We start from the raw sequence: 14,200 nt of genomic DNA, 5'->3' as shown, positions 1-14,200 counted from the left end.
GGAGTAAATTTGGAGAAGCTGACTAAGTTAGCTTCTTTAGAAACTCAAAAGATTATAAAATATTAAATGATGTTGGGTATATATTTCTTGAAAATCTTAACTCAAACGTGTGAATATGTGAAATGTAAATATTGTATGCCTAGTAAGTCCTATTTTTAATGAGACAGTATAATCCGTTTAACCTAATATATTTTGAATCATAGTAATATATCTGATTTCATACATAACTGAATAGATTGTGCTGTTCAGTGGCTTGAAAGGGGCCATATTATGCTTTTTTAAAGCTGCTTCAACACTTACTGCAACCACGCCTTCTCTCTTTGTGTGAACATTTGGGCGTGCAAATTTTCCACATAGTGACAGACACATGGGGCCTTTGAATGAGCCGTTTTAGGGGCAGAGTCTGAACTTTGATAAAAGAATATCTCTTTGGATTTGAGACATTGGTCTTTGCAACTTTACAGATCTTCTTCATGAACCAAGAGCTTGTAACATTCCAAAGAGAAAGAAAAAAATTGAAATCGCATCATATGACCCTTTTAAATGTATAATTCAGCATCTTGGATTTATATTTATGCACAGAGCACAACACAAATAATCACTATTCCAGACTCAGAATCTGTACCTAAGAAGGAAGGAAAGAAACTGAAGGAGTGTTCCACTAATAACGGAAGAACTCTCTTGGTTTTCATTATATTGCCATTTTTATATCTCAGGGGACACATCCCAAAAAACACACTCCTCACTATTTAAGTTCACCAAAGCAAGAAAAATTAATTTACAGGCCTACATTACAACATTGGAGGTGCACTCCTTACAATGCATAAAAGAAAAGACATAACCCATATGCATGAAGAGGCAAGACAGGACTATTATCATGAAAACAAAGCCATAAAAAAGTTTTATCATCCAAATAGCTTCTGTTTGAAATTTTCTTTAAAAAAATTATCTTCAAATACAAAAATAAATTTCAACATTTAAACGTAACCTAACTTACAAGATAAAGCAGCATTTTGGAAGGGAAAAAGTACTTTTTTTTTTTTTCTTCGTGAGGGTATATGAGGTCTCTGTTTCAGAATTCAGTCTCATCTCGCTAGACACAATCTTGCTTGAAACAATGAGTGCATTAACAACGCTCTTCGATACAGCACATTTTTCTGTAGATCTATCAAAACGAGTTAGCTGCTGGTTTCAGCAGGTTCATCAGGATTCCCTTAAATCAATATTCAAGAAAAATGCTGCAAGAACCTTTCAAAAACAGTTTTTTTATGTACAAAATTCCTCCTTTTGCAGCAGACAGTTCAAAAGCAGTCAAAAAAATCTTGGAAGAATTTTACAAAAACATTAAATCAAATTAAAATGACACATGGTGTTTCATTCTGGCTTTGCAGAACATTTTAGAAAATAAAGTTGCAGAAAAATATTTCTCAAAGTGTGTTGGGAGTGTGTGTGCATGTATGTGAGTCTTTGTGTTAAAAAGCTTACTCCGCTTTCTGTGAACTTTTATGACATAGCAGTCATAGCTTTCTCCATCCAAGTCTTCCACTTACTTTCATTATCGGTTGGTCCTCTCCAAGAAAAAAAAAAGTTGCAAAAATGTCTGCTTTCTTTCATTGGAAAGAGACACGCTTCTCTGTTCCTTTTCGCAATGCCCATTTGTTTTTATGTCAAGAGAAGTGGTTCAGTATCCAAAGTCCTCCGTCACTCATATGAATGTACTAAAATAAGAGAAGGAAAGATATTAGAGTCAGACAAGAAGCTTATAAAAACATAAACAACTTGAGCTACTCATCCATCTTGTTCAGAAAAATTGGTTTTATAATTTCTTGGATACAGCAAATATGCTAATACAACATCATGACAAAATTTTCTTGTGGATAAACATTGTTTTCACTCTCTCTTTCCATTACAGACCACAACATTTCCAAAGGAACAGGAAGTAGCCCACCTCCTCTTCACTTGCAATGCTGATAGGAGTATGTTGTGTGGTCTGTGGGTGTCTCTATTGCAACCTGCTGCTGTTGGACACTATTTTCCTGTAGTGGCATGAGGTCAACATTACTGACAATACATCACAGTGAATCAGGCTTTGAAACACTTGGAATAATTGGGCATGCAGAGATTTCATACCTCGGCTATAATGCTTGAAGGAGGCACTTGGGCGTATTGTGGTATGTAGGTCCCTTGCATAGCTGCGTTTGCAGACATGTACTGAGGACATTGACAAATGTGTGATTTACACAGATAGTACACATTAGAGGAATATTTTAAGCGGATGAACTTCTTGTTCATCATGGTTATGTAGAATTCTTATAATTTCGTACATTGCTGTGACGCAACATTTCTAGAGCTACATGGTATTGGAAAAAAAAATGTCAATGGTATATTTTATTTTTCTGTGATGTATTGCACTATAAAAAAAAGAAAGAAAATTTATATATATATTTAGGATGATAAAAAAGGCTATTAAATACAAATACTTTAAAAGCTGAAAAATTCCTTTTTTTAATTTGAGACTGACAATTGTTTGAGTGTGAATCATACCTTTAGGGCTGAGCAATTTGGGGACAACTTGTTATAAAATGTAATATAGTGAATTTAGTGAGAGAAAAAATTCTGAAACTATTCTGTCTTCGTTGGAATTTTATAGGCCCCATTACCACTGTTTTTGACCCATGCAATTTGACCATAAAATATGATATTTTTAATGTGATTATTTTTACATTTTGTAAAACTATATTGCAATAATACTACTGTACTATACAATAAATTGAATATTTAATAAAAGTATTACAAATATTGTAATAGTACACTGTAAAATTTACAATACTATAATTTGTGTGAATTTCTTCATTTTCAAATCTTAATCTGTCAAACTTTTATAAATGCACCGCATATTTTGCAATATCGGTTTTATAATGTTATATCGTGCAGCCCTAAAACAAACACATATATTAATAACTGAAACTAAACTTAAATACATTTTCATTGACACCAAGACTACCTTAAAATGCAAAAATACAATTAGCCCCAAGTTTCTGATACATGGTAATATTATAAAACCTGTCATGAGAAATTGAACGCAGTTAAATATTTTTAATGATACTAGTCAGCATGTTAACTCTGGTAGCCCTGAAATACTGCTACTAAAATAAAAATGAAAAATTCTTCTTTTTTTTTTTTTTCTCTCAAGACATTTGTAATAAATTCTCTGTGGGCATCTGTGGGGGACGTACCGTGCCTGTGCTGCCCAGGGTTAGATGGCTGAGTTGCTGTGTGAGAGGCCCTATTATAGCAGTGGGCTGAAGGGTCATGGTGTGGTCCATTGTGGGCGTGAGGACTGTACCCTGCGCCCAAAAGAGACAGAAAGTTATACAGGCAGAGGTGCTTTAGGAAATAGAGCAGCACTTTAACTGCAACTTACTGTGGGCTGCATGAGGTATGACTGGTGATGTATCCAGGAGGGATTGTGTACCTGATATTAAAAGGAGACACATTTTAATCTTAGATTTGGGTCATTATTCTTTATTATATTCTTCAGACCTATAACAATTTAGACCTAATAAGCTAGGGAGTATGTAAAGTCTTTTCTGTAAACAACAACTCAGATTCCTAATATATAATGACTGTAGAGCTTCAAAAGACTAGAGCATGAGTCGTGAAGAGTAATATGGCTTTTGCTAAACAAATGGCTCCTCCAAACCTGGTAGGTGGATACAGGTGAGTGCATGTAGGGAGAGATGGAAGTCTGAGCAATAATTCTGTTAGGAGCAATGCTGTAGGAAGGAGAGTAAAACCTGCAGGGGGGGACAAACACATCTTTTTTTAAGAGCATTTCTTTTAAAGATAATTTTTAAAGAGCTGTTGCCATGGAGTGTCAAAATTAAAAGCACAAATTACAACATTTATTGAGTAATAATTTCTGAACTCACCCATTTTGTAACGCAGGAGTAGGGTCATATGTTAGCGTCATCCCGCCCTGTATGTGTGTAAGAATGAGAGAGAGAGAGAGAGACAGTTGAATTCAAACTTGGACCAGAGAATAATTGAAATCTATGCGAAGAAAGAAGAGAAAAGTAGCTCTCTCACAGTCTCGCCCTCTCTCGGCCACTGCCGCCCATTCTGGTGATATTTCCCCTGATTCAGACGTTTCTTCTGTCCCCCATCCGCAAATTTACACAGCAAGGGTTCTGTAGGCACTTAATGAAAACATAACTCTCATTTGTTACCTGTCATAACCATCTTGTCAGCACAAAACTCAATACAAAAATGTAGTACCTGCTACTCCAGGAGGAGTCTTGATGTATTTGCCATTGAAATGTTGAATGATGGCCTCACATTTTTCAGTCGATTCCATCCTAACATAGAGTAATTGCAAATGCATTATTAATGGAATATTAATGATGATAATGTCATGTGACACGTATGAGAGCTGGTCAGGCGCACCTTGCGAAACCAACTCCACGACTGGTGCCGTTTGCATCACGTAAGATGCGTGTGGAGATGACCTGGCTGAAGGGTTTGAGCATGCTTTCTAACTCCTGCTCGTCCATAGACAGAGGCAGATTAGAAATGTACAGATTGGTGGGGTCCTGTTCTTGTTGCTGTAGAGGTAATCAAGAAGAGAGAAAGAAATGTGGTAAAGATTGAACAGGAAATCATCTCTAAGAAATATTGTAAACTACAACTATTAAAAGTAATTTTCAGTAATTGAAAAAAAAGCTGAAATTAAAATCAAAATATTTACTTAATAAAAAAACTTGATGCAACGAAAATGAAAAGTTTTACCTCGGCAAATACATTTTAAGTTCAAGTTTAAGTTCTAAAACTACTAAACCTAAAAGTGAAAATAAAAAGAATGTTTTATATTTATATACAGTCGTGGCCAAAAGTTTTGAGAATTACATAAATATTGGAAATTGGAAAAGTTGCTACTTAAGTTTTTATAATAACAATTAGCATATACTCCAGAATGTTATGAAGAGTGATCAGATGAATTGCATAGTCCTTCTTTGCCATGAAAATTAACTTAATCCCAAAAAAAATTTTCCACTGCATTTCATTGCTGACATTAAAGGACCTGCTGAGATCATTTCAGTAATCGTCTTGTTAACTCAGGTGAGAATGTTGATGAGCACAAGGCTGGAGATCATTATGTCAGGCTGATTGGGTTAGAATGGCTTGACATGTTAAAAGGAGGGTGATGCTTGAAATCATTGTTCTTCCATTGTTAACCATGGTGACCTGCAAAGAAACGCGTGCAGCCATCATTGCGTTGCATAAAAATGGCTTCACAGGCAAGGATATTGTGGCTACTAAGATTGCACCTAAATCAACAATTTACAGGATCATCAAGAACTTCAAGGAAAGAGGTTCAATTCTTGTAAAGAAGGCTTAAGGGCGTCCAAGAAAGTCCAGCAAGCGCCAGGATCGTCTCCTAAAGAGGATTCAGCTGCGGGATCGGAGTGCCACCAGTGCTTGCTCAGGAATGGCAGCAGGCAGGTGTGAGCGCATCTGCACGCACAGTGAGGCCAAGACTTTTGGAAGATGGCCTGGTGTCAAGAAGGGCAGCAAAGAAGCCACTTCTCTCCAAAAAAAAACATCAAGGACAGATTGATCTTCTGCAGAAAGTATAGTGAATGGACTGCTGAGGACTGGGGCAAAGTCATATTCTCAGATGAAGCCTCTTTCCGATTGTTTGGGGCATCTGGAAAAAGGCTTGTCCGGAGAAGAAAAGGTGAGCGCTACCATCAGTCCTGTGTCATGCCAACAGTAAAGCATCCTGACACCATTCATGTGTGGGGTTGCTTCTCATCAGTGTTGGGGAGTAACTAGTTACATGTAACGGCGTTACGTAATTTAATTACAAAATTATTGTAACTGTAATTAGTTACAGTTACTAAGAAAAAATGAGTAATTAAATTACAGTTACTTATGAAATTTTTTACGATTACAAAGGGGATTACATTTGAATATTTACACACATCCACATACAGATTTAACTGATTTATTTCCCAAGTTGCACTGACTATTCTGAGACATACCGCCCTAATAATTTCTGGGATGCGGAAATACAGTCTGGTTCGTAGAATCCAGTCATAAAAACAGAATGCCTAACGCGGACGGAATATGCCACATTTTGGATGACTAAATCAAAAGTAGGTCAGTACACTTGAATCAAAACATGACATCGATTAGTGTCTGTTAATATAAAGCCCCAAAAATGCAATATATGACTTGCACATTCTCCGTGTCTGTGGAAATCAGGCGCGGACTGGACACCGGGAGAAACGGGGCAATTCCCGGTGGCCTGGCAGCCGATTTTGCCCCACTATTTAATATCATTTTTGTATAATTGCCTGCCGAATGTACTAAAGCGATTATTTGCGAATCCGCCATTTGATAATTAAATCTCTAATAAGTCATGAATTGTTAGTCATGACTCGCGCGCTCTCCGCGCCTCCGACAAACGGTTTGGATCAGACTCAGAGTAATCAATGCGAGAGAGAGAGAGAGAGAGAGAGAGAGAGAGAGAGAGAGAGAGAGAATAGAGTGGACTGCTGGAGGAGAGAAGCAGAACTCCTGTTCAGGGTTTCAGGTCAGTTTCATCTGTAAAGATGCTTTTTTGTCTTTGTTTTTTTATTTATTTAATCAAGCAGCAGCACGTTGCTCATCAGTCATCACTCAAAATACTATATAAAGCACATCATTATTATCTGTTGTAATGATACAGTAGTAATTTAGCTGAAAAATTAAAGATTTAAACATTTTTTATGTCAGGTCCATACAAAAAATAGTTTTGTCCATGAATTTGTTTGTATAAGTTAGAATTTTCCAGTCTGAATTTTTTTCCCAGTCTGCCCCTCCTGTAAATTAATGGCAAAGACATGGTTTCATTTACTACACATAGGCCTACTGAAGCTTGCAGTGTTTTCAACCTCTGCCGCCTCAATATAGGAGTACACGAGCACATAAACATAATTTCTAGAACTGCTCTGTGTCACTTCATGTGCATTTTACTTATTTTGAGAAAACTATCATCATGTACAGAGACAGCAGTTTAAAAAAAACACCAATGTTTCAGGAGTTTATTACACAGAATACGACACATGCTTATTAGATAACTGTATTTAAGTTGATGTATATGCTTTTATTTATTATTCTTTAATTTTCACAAATTTAGAAAAGTAATCAAAAAGTACTCAAAAGTAATTAGTTACATTACTTTAATAAAGTAATTGAAAAGGTTACACTACTATTACATTTTAAACAGGGTAACTTGTAATCTGTAACCTATTACATTTCCAAAGTAACCTTCCCAACACTGCTTCTCATCCAAGGGAGTGGGCTCACTCACAATTCTACTCAAAAACACAGCCATGAATAAAGAATGGTACCAAAACATCCTCCAACAGCAACTTCTTCCAACAATCCAACAACAGTTTGGTGAAGAACAATGCATTTTCCAGCACGATGGAGCACCGTGCCATAAGGCAAAAGTGATAACTAAGTGGCTTGGGGACCAGAATGTTGAAATTTTGGGTCCATGGCCTGGAAACTCCCCAGATCTTAATCCCATTGAGAACTTGTGGTCAATCCTCAAGAGGCGGGTGGACAAACAAAAACCCACTAATTCTGACAAACTCAAACTGACAAATCAGTCGAATTGCAGAGGTCCTGAAAAAGAAGGGCCAACACTGCAAATACTGACTCTTTGCATAAATGTCATGTAATTGTCGATAAAAGCCTTTGAAACGTATGAAGTGCTTGTAATTATATTTTCATCACAGAAACAACTGAAACAAAGATCTAAAAGCAGTTTAGCAGCAAAATTTTTTGAAAACTAATATTTATGTAATTCTCAAAACTTTTGGCCACGACTGTATATATATATAAGCGCATTGAAATGAAAAACTAGATAATAATAGTATTTTTTTAATCTATGACATAGATTTAAAATTATTTTAAATATGTATAATAAATACTGTAATTCTAATAATACTAAAAAAACATGGACATGACTAGGTTAAAATAATATTTTGGGTTATTTTATACACAAAGCCATCATATGCAATGTCTAGCATGTAAGATGGAAAACCTTTACCTTTTGCTGCATTTATACAATGCAGTGTCATTGCTGCTAAAGACCCCAGTAAGCATGATTAGTCAAAATGATCAAAAAAGTTTTGTTTTAGGTGGAGAGACTGGTTATGTGTTACAAACATAATTCCTGTAGGTTGATATCCTCAATGCCCTGCTGTGTTCCTGAAGGACTGATCAGCCTTATATGCTCAATAAGTTAAGGATGATGGGTTGGTGAGGTTAGGGCCTTGTCAGGCATAAAGCAAAGCTTCATCAAATACTGAGCACTTTATGAAGAGTTATGTCACCTCCTTTCCATGTCCCTTCCTGGGTTTTGTTAAAATCGGCATAATGCCACTAGGGGTGACCCCGAACATGACAAACAACAATGCAGAATATTAATAACTATGACTGGGACTGTCAAATGAGAACACTATTATAATAAAATGCTGTGAATTTTTTTAATTTAGCTGCCATGTTTCTGCACGTTGCTGCGTAAAAAATTCATCCACAAAAGGATTTCATTCAGAGTATGATTTTCAGATAAACTCACTCGTGCCGTGTGCGTGGACATGCGATCTTCCGACCATCCGAATTCGCACCGTGTACGCCCGTCTTTAGGATCTCAAAACCCCTTAATCATATTATGCGACTCAAAATAATTTTGTTCATTATCATTGAAGCAAGAGTTGTGTGTTATTGTCTAAACAAATCAGAAACACAGTAAAGATAGCTGCAAGATACTTCCAATTCACCCGCTGCTGATTTGCATATTCATTGCTTTGGTGTGCAGATGAGATTAAAATGTGAGCTGTAAATGTATTACCAGTCCTTCTCACCACCATTAATAATTAATGTATAATTGCAGTGACCTGCGATGAAGGTGATTTTTGTACTGATCTAATCCCACTGTGAGACAATTTTCCACAGAGTGAATGGGAGGAGAAAAATCCACTGCCATTGCTTCAACAGACTCTTAAATAGGTCAGGTCACTAAAAGACTCTAAAACGGCTGTAATTATGACGTGTGCTTGGTATTACTACAGATACATTATCATGTACATTACCATGCCAATCCCTCTGAGAGTTGTCATGACAGAAATGTATTTATTTTGCTGCGAAATATGATCTGCTTGGTGATGTTCTTGTGTGAAGAGTAGGGATGGGTATCGTTAAGGTTTTAGCGGTATTACTACTCTTACCGATACTGCTTAACGGTCTGGTACTTTAACGGTATTCTTATCGGTACTTTGTTTTACTTTGTGTTGTGTTAGGCAGTCAAAAACTTTGCATTTCTTTGTCTGCACATAATGCACTTTTGAAAGATGCTTTGGCAGATTGCTTGTGTTTCCGCCCTTACATGCAAAAATGTTTTGTTGCACTTATGACAACCAGCATCAACTCTAGTGAAGTATAACCACACTTTGGAACGTTTTGCTATCTCCACCATCGTCACTCTTTGTATTAAGCAGGAGTTTTCGTACTGTAAGGGGCCGTTCACATATCGCGTCTAAAAACGCGTGGAAAACGCAAGGCATGCTGCTTTCTGATTTTTTTCCCCCAAAGCCTTCGGGCACTTGCGCTCCTGAGGAGTCTGTCGTTGCTAAGCAACCATGACCTGCTCTCTCCATGAAGACGCGGAAATTTCAGCAATGGATAAATGGATTCGCAGCACTAAAAACTGCTTGCAGTAGCTCTGCTACTAAATTAATTTAAAAATCCACATACAGCTATCAGCTGTTCCTTCATCTTGGCTGAGCTTTCAACGTTGTTACGGAAAAGGTGAGGAAGCTACATGACCTGCGGTGCGCTTGCGGCATTTCTGAAAAGTTGAGATGTTTTTAACTCGATGCGGTGCGGATGCGCCTGGAAAAAACGAGCTCATCGCACCGCGTGTGCGTCTTACCCGCGTCGCTTCCATTATGAGCGCGCATACCGCGCGCCTACATTTGAAATAATGAACTTGAGCGCGCAAAAGACGCGATATATGAACTGCCCCTTATGCACACCAAACGCGAATAGAGCGTCAAATTTGCTTCTAACGTGTCTAGTTTGCCGCTTGAACATTTTGAATGCATTCGCACGTCTAGAGCAGCAATATTCTTACATGCTCACAGCAGCATGTTGTGGATATATTGGCAGTAGCAAGTCTCAGTACTCACTCTGCAGCAGCAGCGTAGCAGATCTATTCTGCCAAAACCAGACACATTAACATTATCATGTACATTACCATGCCAATCCCTCTGAGAGTTGTCATGACAGAAATGTATTTATTTTGCTGCGAAATATGATCTGGACATTTTTTCTTGAGATTCAGGTGTTCTACAATAACTAAATAATAAAATTCCTTAAAAAGATGTGAAATCAGTGAGAGGGCTGTGTGAGAGGTTGGCCAGGGTAGAAGCACAGCTGGCCTGCAGGGCCACGGCCCTGAACAGAGGGTGTGCAGCACTACCAGCCAAGCTGCTCAGACAGTAACTCAGCCACGGGTGAGAGGAAGAACACACAACCTCTTTGTAGAGCTGGAGCACCACGCAGGAGCAGAAACGGGACAAATACTCCTCAAGCACTTACTCTGAACTGCTCTCAATGGCAGACCTGCATGAGCCTAATGGGGACACCAGCTCCATTTTCATGGCTTAACACCCACAGACAGGCCAAGTGTGGTAAAGTGTGGAATCCTGCCGTCCTACACTAAAGTGATTTTTCGGCATTAAAAAAAAAAAAACCTTTCAAATGATACAAAAGGTTTGAATTTCAAATAAATGTTCTTCTTTTGAACTTTACAATAATAAAACAATCCTGAAAGATGGATTCCACAACAAATATGTGATCCTGGACCACAAAACCAGTCTGTTTTCAAAATTGAGATTGAGACATCATATGAAAGCTGAATAAATTATCTTTCAATTGATCTGGAATCTGAGGTTACAAAAAAAAAATCTGAATACTGAGAAAATCACCTTTGAAGTTGTCCAAATGAATTCTTAGCCATGCATATTACTAATCAAAAATTAAGTTTTGATATATTTATGGTAGGAAATTTACAAAATATCTTCAACATGATCTTTACTTAATAATCCTAATGATTTTTGGCATTAAAAAAGAAAAATCTATTTTGTGGTCCATATTAAAAGCAACTGCATTCAGCATTTATAATAAGAAGAAATGTTTCTTAAATTGTGGTTGCTCACTAGCCCAAGTTTGTTTTATATTCTAGTCCCTAGATAAGGCCCAGTTCCTTTCTTCAGTCTAAATTCATGGATTTTTTTCAGAAATGTTATCGTCTTATCAGTCAGAATTCTTAAGTCTTTAATGGAAAGTATAATAGCATATATTTCCTCAACAGTCTGCATGATTTGAAGCATCATTCATGTCCATAGCATAAACCTTGCTGGATGAAATTTGCGCCAGCTGAATACTTTTTTCAAATCCCAATAAGTGTGAGCCATAGTAATAATAGTGATGCTTGTGTTTGGAATTTCGTTTGAAGCTGTTTCAAAGTGCCATAAAAGGTTTACAGCAATAAGAGCAGTTAGGAAACAGGGTGTTTAGTTCCACTGTCTCTTACCTTTGCCATCTGAGCCTGAACTCCACTGGCCTTTAGCGCCGTCACCGCTTTCTGTGCAGAGGCCGGGCTGTCGAAATCCACAAAGCCATAGCCTGAACACACACACACACACACACACACACACAGGATCAGTGATCACTGCTTAGAGTTTAGTTGTTAAGCCAATAGCGTTCCCTATCACTCCTCTGCACCTTAGCTCACATTGGTTATCTCTCTGCCCCACATGAGAAAATAGCTATTAGACCGAGTTAACTATACACTCTCTCTCTCTCTCTTACACACACACACACACACACACACACACATACACGAATGTAATACTATTGGTCCACTTGACAGATGTAGGGTTACCAGTCTCATACCTGTTACATCAGCACACAATTGCTGTAGAGATAAAATAGATGAAGTATATTTAAAGAGTGATCTTGAGTTAAAAGGAACAGTTCATTCAAAATGTCTTTCAAAATATGTATGACTTTCTTCCGTGGAACGTGAAGACAGATGTTTAGAAAAAAGTCCAAGATGTTCTTCTATATACAAAAATGGCCATTGCAGTAATGTGAATTTTGATTGGAAAATCATTTTATTTAAATTTTTCATTTGGTAAGGATTTTATTATGTTTTAAAACAAATATTAATATTTAATATTAACATAAAATAATAATTGAATTAATACTTATAGAACTAATATTTAATATAAAATATAAAGAACTGGATAAATGTTTTATTGAAGAGTTCAATGGTTTTAAAAAGGAGATGTTTAGAAGAATATCCAAGCTGCTCTTTTTCCTACAATAAATGTGAATGGTGACCACAGCTTTCAAGCAAGATTTTCTGTAAGTGCTGATTAAATTTCAGTCGTCTTGTCACACAAAAAGATATTTTTCAGAGGCCGTTTACAGGTTTTTTTTTTTTTTTGAGAGTTTGATGGCTCTCATGTTAAGTAACAGAACAGCTCATTATGCAAAGTTTCTCTTTTTGTGAATGAAAGTCATGCAGGATTGTAACAACATGAGAGAGTTCTTTCATTTTTGGGTGAACTATTCCTTTAAAGATGAAATTATACAGTACATCTTACCTTTACATTTGTTGGTGGTCTTGTCCATAATGGCCTTTGTAGACACTATTTTTCCATAGCTGTGCAATACAAAACAAGAACAAAAAGAAACATTTGGTTTAGGTGAATGGATAAACACCTTAAACAGCCTTTTAACAGCTTAATAATAATAATAATAATAATAATAAATTCATCCAAAATCATAAGACTTGCTGATGTGTATCTGATATTTTATAAGTTCAAATGCAGTTTGGAAGAGCCAAATAAATATAAGCAGGAAACAAAAAACCCATAAATGCAGGGTACCAGCGCCACTCCATTCACAATGTGCTGCTTAATGAGCCCCCATGTACAGAAATAATTTGCATTAAATCTTCATGAGGGTGCCAGAGTGGTGGAGAAGCCCTGATCAAATGGTAATGCTCTTTGAATAATGGATTCCATGCCATGTTCATGCTGCTTTGCATGTCTTAGGAAAAGGCATTTGCGCAGTATGATACAGGTAAATAGCTGTAGGTTTGTGTACACGTCTGTGGATTACTAGAGGCTTGTGGGTGTTTGAGGGATGGGGAGGGGGAGGGGGGAGGTGTTCTCTCTCCAGGCATGTGCTTGTGTGTAACCTGAGAGTTCTCCTTGTCTGCCCTGCACAGCTCTGGCTAAGATCCACAACAATCAACCTGCAATGCCCTCCACTGCACTCATCTGGGTCCTACTGCCTGCACTGAACCTCACGCTGATGTTCATGACTGAACTAAATGTATATAATGTAATTGTCGTATAAAGGAAAGAATTATGGGAAAGTGGCAAGAGTAGTTTCAGTTTTTTATTTATTTAAATGAAAGGGTCGTTCATGTAGGTCATAGAATGAATAAAACACAGGTGTTTTGACACACACACACACACACACACACATATATATCAGCACACATGGCAACCCAAGTACTGCCAACATTGTTTATTGTACAAACACAACACAAAAATTCTTAAAAATGCACATGATATATTAATACATAATACCATGAACCAACAATGTCAAATTATGAACATGAAACAGATGGAATAAACAAATTGTTTAGTGATGCACCAAAGTTTAGGCAACCAGAAATATTGAGCCAAAACAGCAAACAAATAACAATCACTGTTTTCAGCTGAAATCATTGACACTTTTTAATAGTTTTGAATTTCACAAGACATCTTCTATCATCAAATTGAAAGTCAAGCAAATGTTTTCATGTATTTATTGTTTTAAAAAGCATAAATGGATGTAAATGCCAACCTAATGCACTGCCAAAATAGTTTATTGTACAAATGTTAAAATACAATTCTTAAAAACACGCATGGAATTTAAACATAATACCATGGAGATCTTAGGCCCAACAATTTGTAAAACGATCAACATGACAATTTGATTATTAGTGATGAAATCATTTTAAACTAAAATATTCGGCCATTTTGCTTTTGGAGGGCTAAAAGAGTTGACTACAATAGTA

The 14,200-nt window shown here is 36.8% G+C and overlaps 1 protein-coding gene across 1 annotated transcript in view; it reads right to left on the bottom strand.

Annotated features, from left to right (window-relative positions):
- Positions 1-685: 685 nt before the first annotated feature.
- The window catches only part of LOC132129325 (RNA-binding motif, single-stranded-interacting protein 2-like), a 30,102-nt gene continuing 16,587 nt past the window's right edge, over positions 686-14,200 (bottom strand). The window contains exons 3-14 of the mRNA XM_059540873.1: positions 12,732-12,790; positions 11,654-11,745; positions 4,447-4,604; positions 4,279-4,358; positions 4,090-4,199; positions 3,933-3,979; positions 3,704-3,797; positions 3,425-3,475; positions 3,237-3,347; positions 2,131-2,211; positions 1,949-2,036; positions 686-1,718 (exon numbers count right to left, since the gene is read on the bottom strand). Coding sequence (XP_059396856.1) covers positions 1,956-2,036; positions 2,131-2,211; positions 3,237-3,347; positions 3,425-3,475; positions 3,704-3,797; positions 3,933-3,979; positions 4,090-4,199; positions 4,279-4,358; positions 4,447-4,604; positions 11,654-11,745; positions 12,732-12,790 — 964 coding nt within the window. The 3' untranslated portion in view covers positions 686-1,718; positions 1,949-1,955. The remainder of the gene's footprint in view (positions 1,719-1,948; positions 2,037-2,130; positions 2,212-3,236; positions 3,348-3,424; positions 3,476-3,703; positions 3,798-3,932; positions 3,980-4,089; positions 4,200-4,278; positions 4,359-4,446; positions 4,605-11,653; positions 11,746-12,731; positions 12,791-14,200) is intronic.

Source organism: Carassius carassius, chromosome 46, assembly GCF_963082965.1.
Source record: "Carassius carassius chromosome 46, fCarCar2.1, whole genome shotgun sequence".
NCBI classification, from domain to species: domain Eukaryota; kingdom Metazoa; phylum Chordata; class Actinopteri; order Cypriniformes; family Cyprinidae; genus Carassius; species Carassius carassius.
The sequence above is the reverse complement of the archived record's forward strand: the minus strand, read 5'-3'. Positions and strand labels throughout refer to the sequence as shown.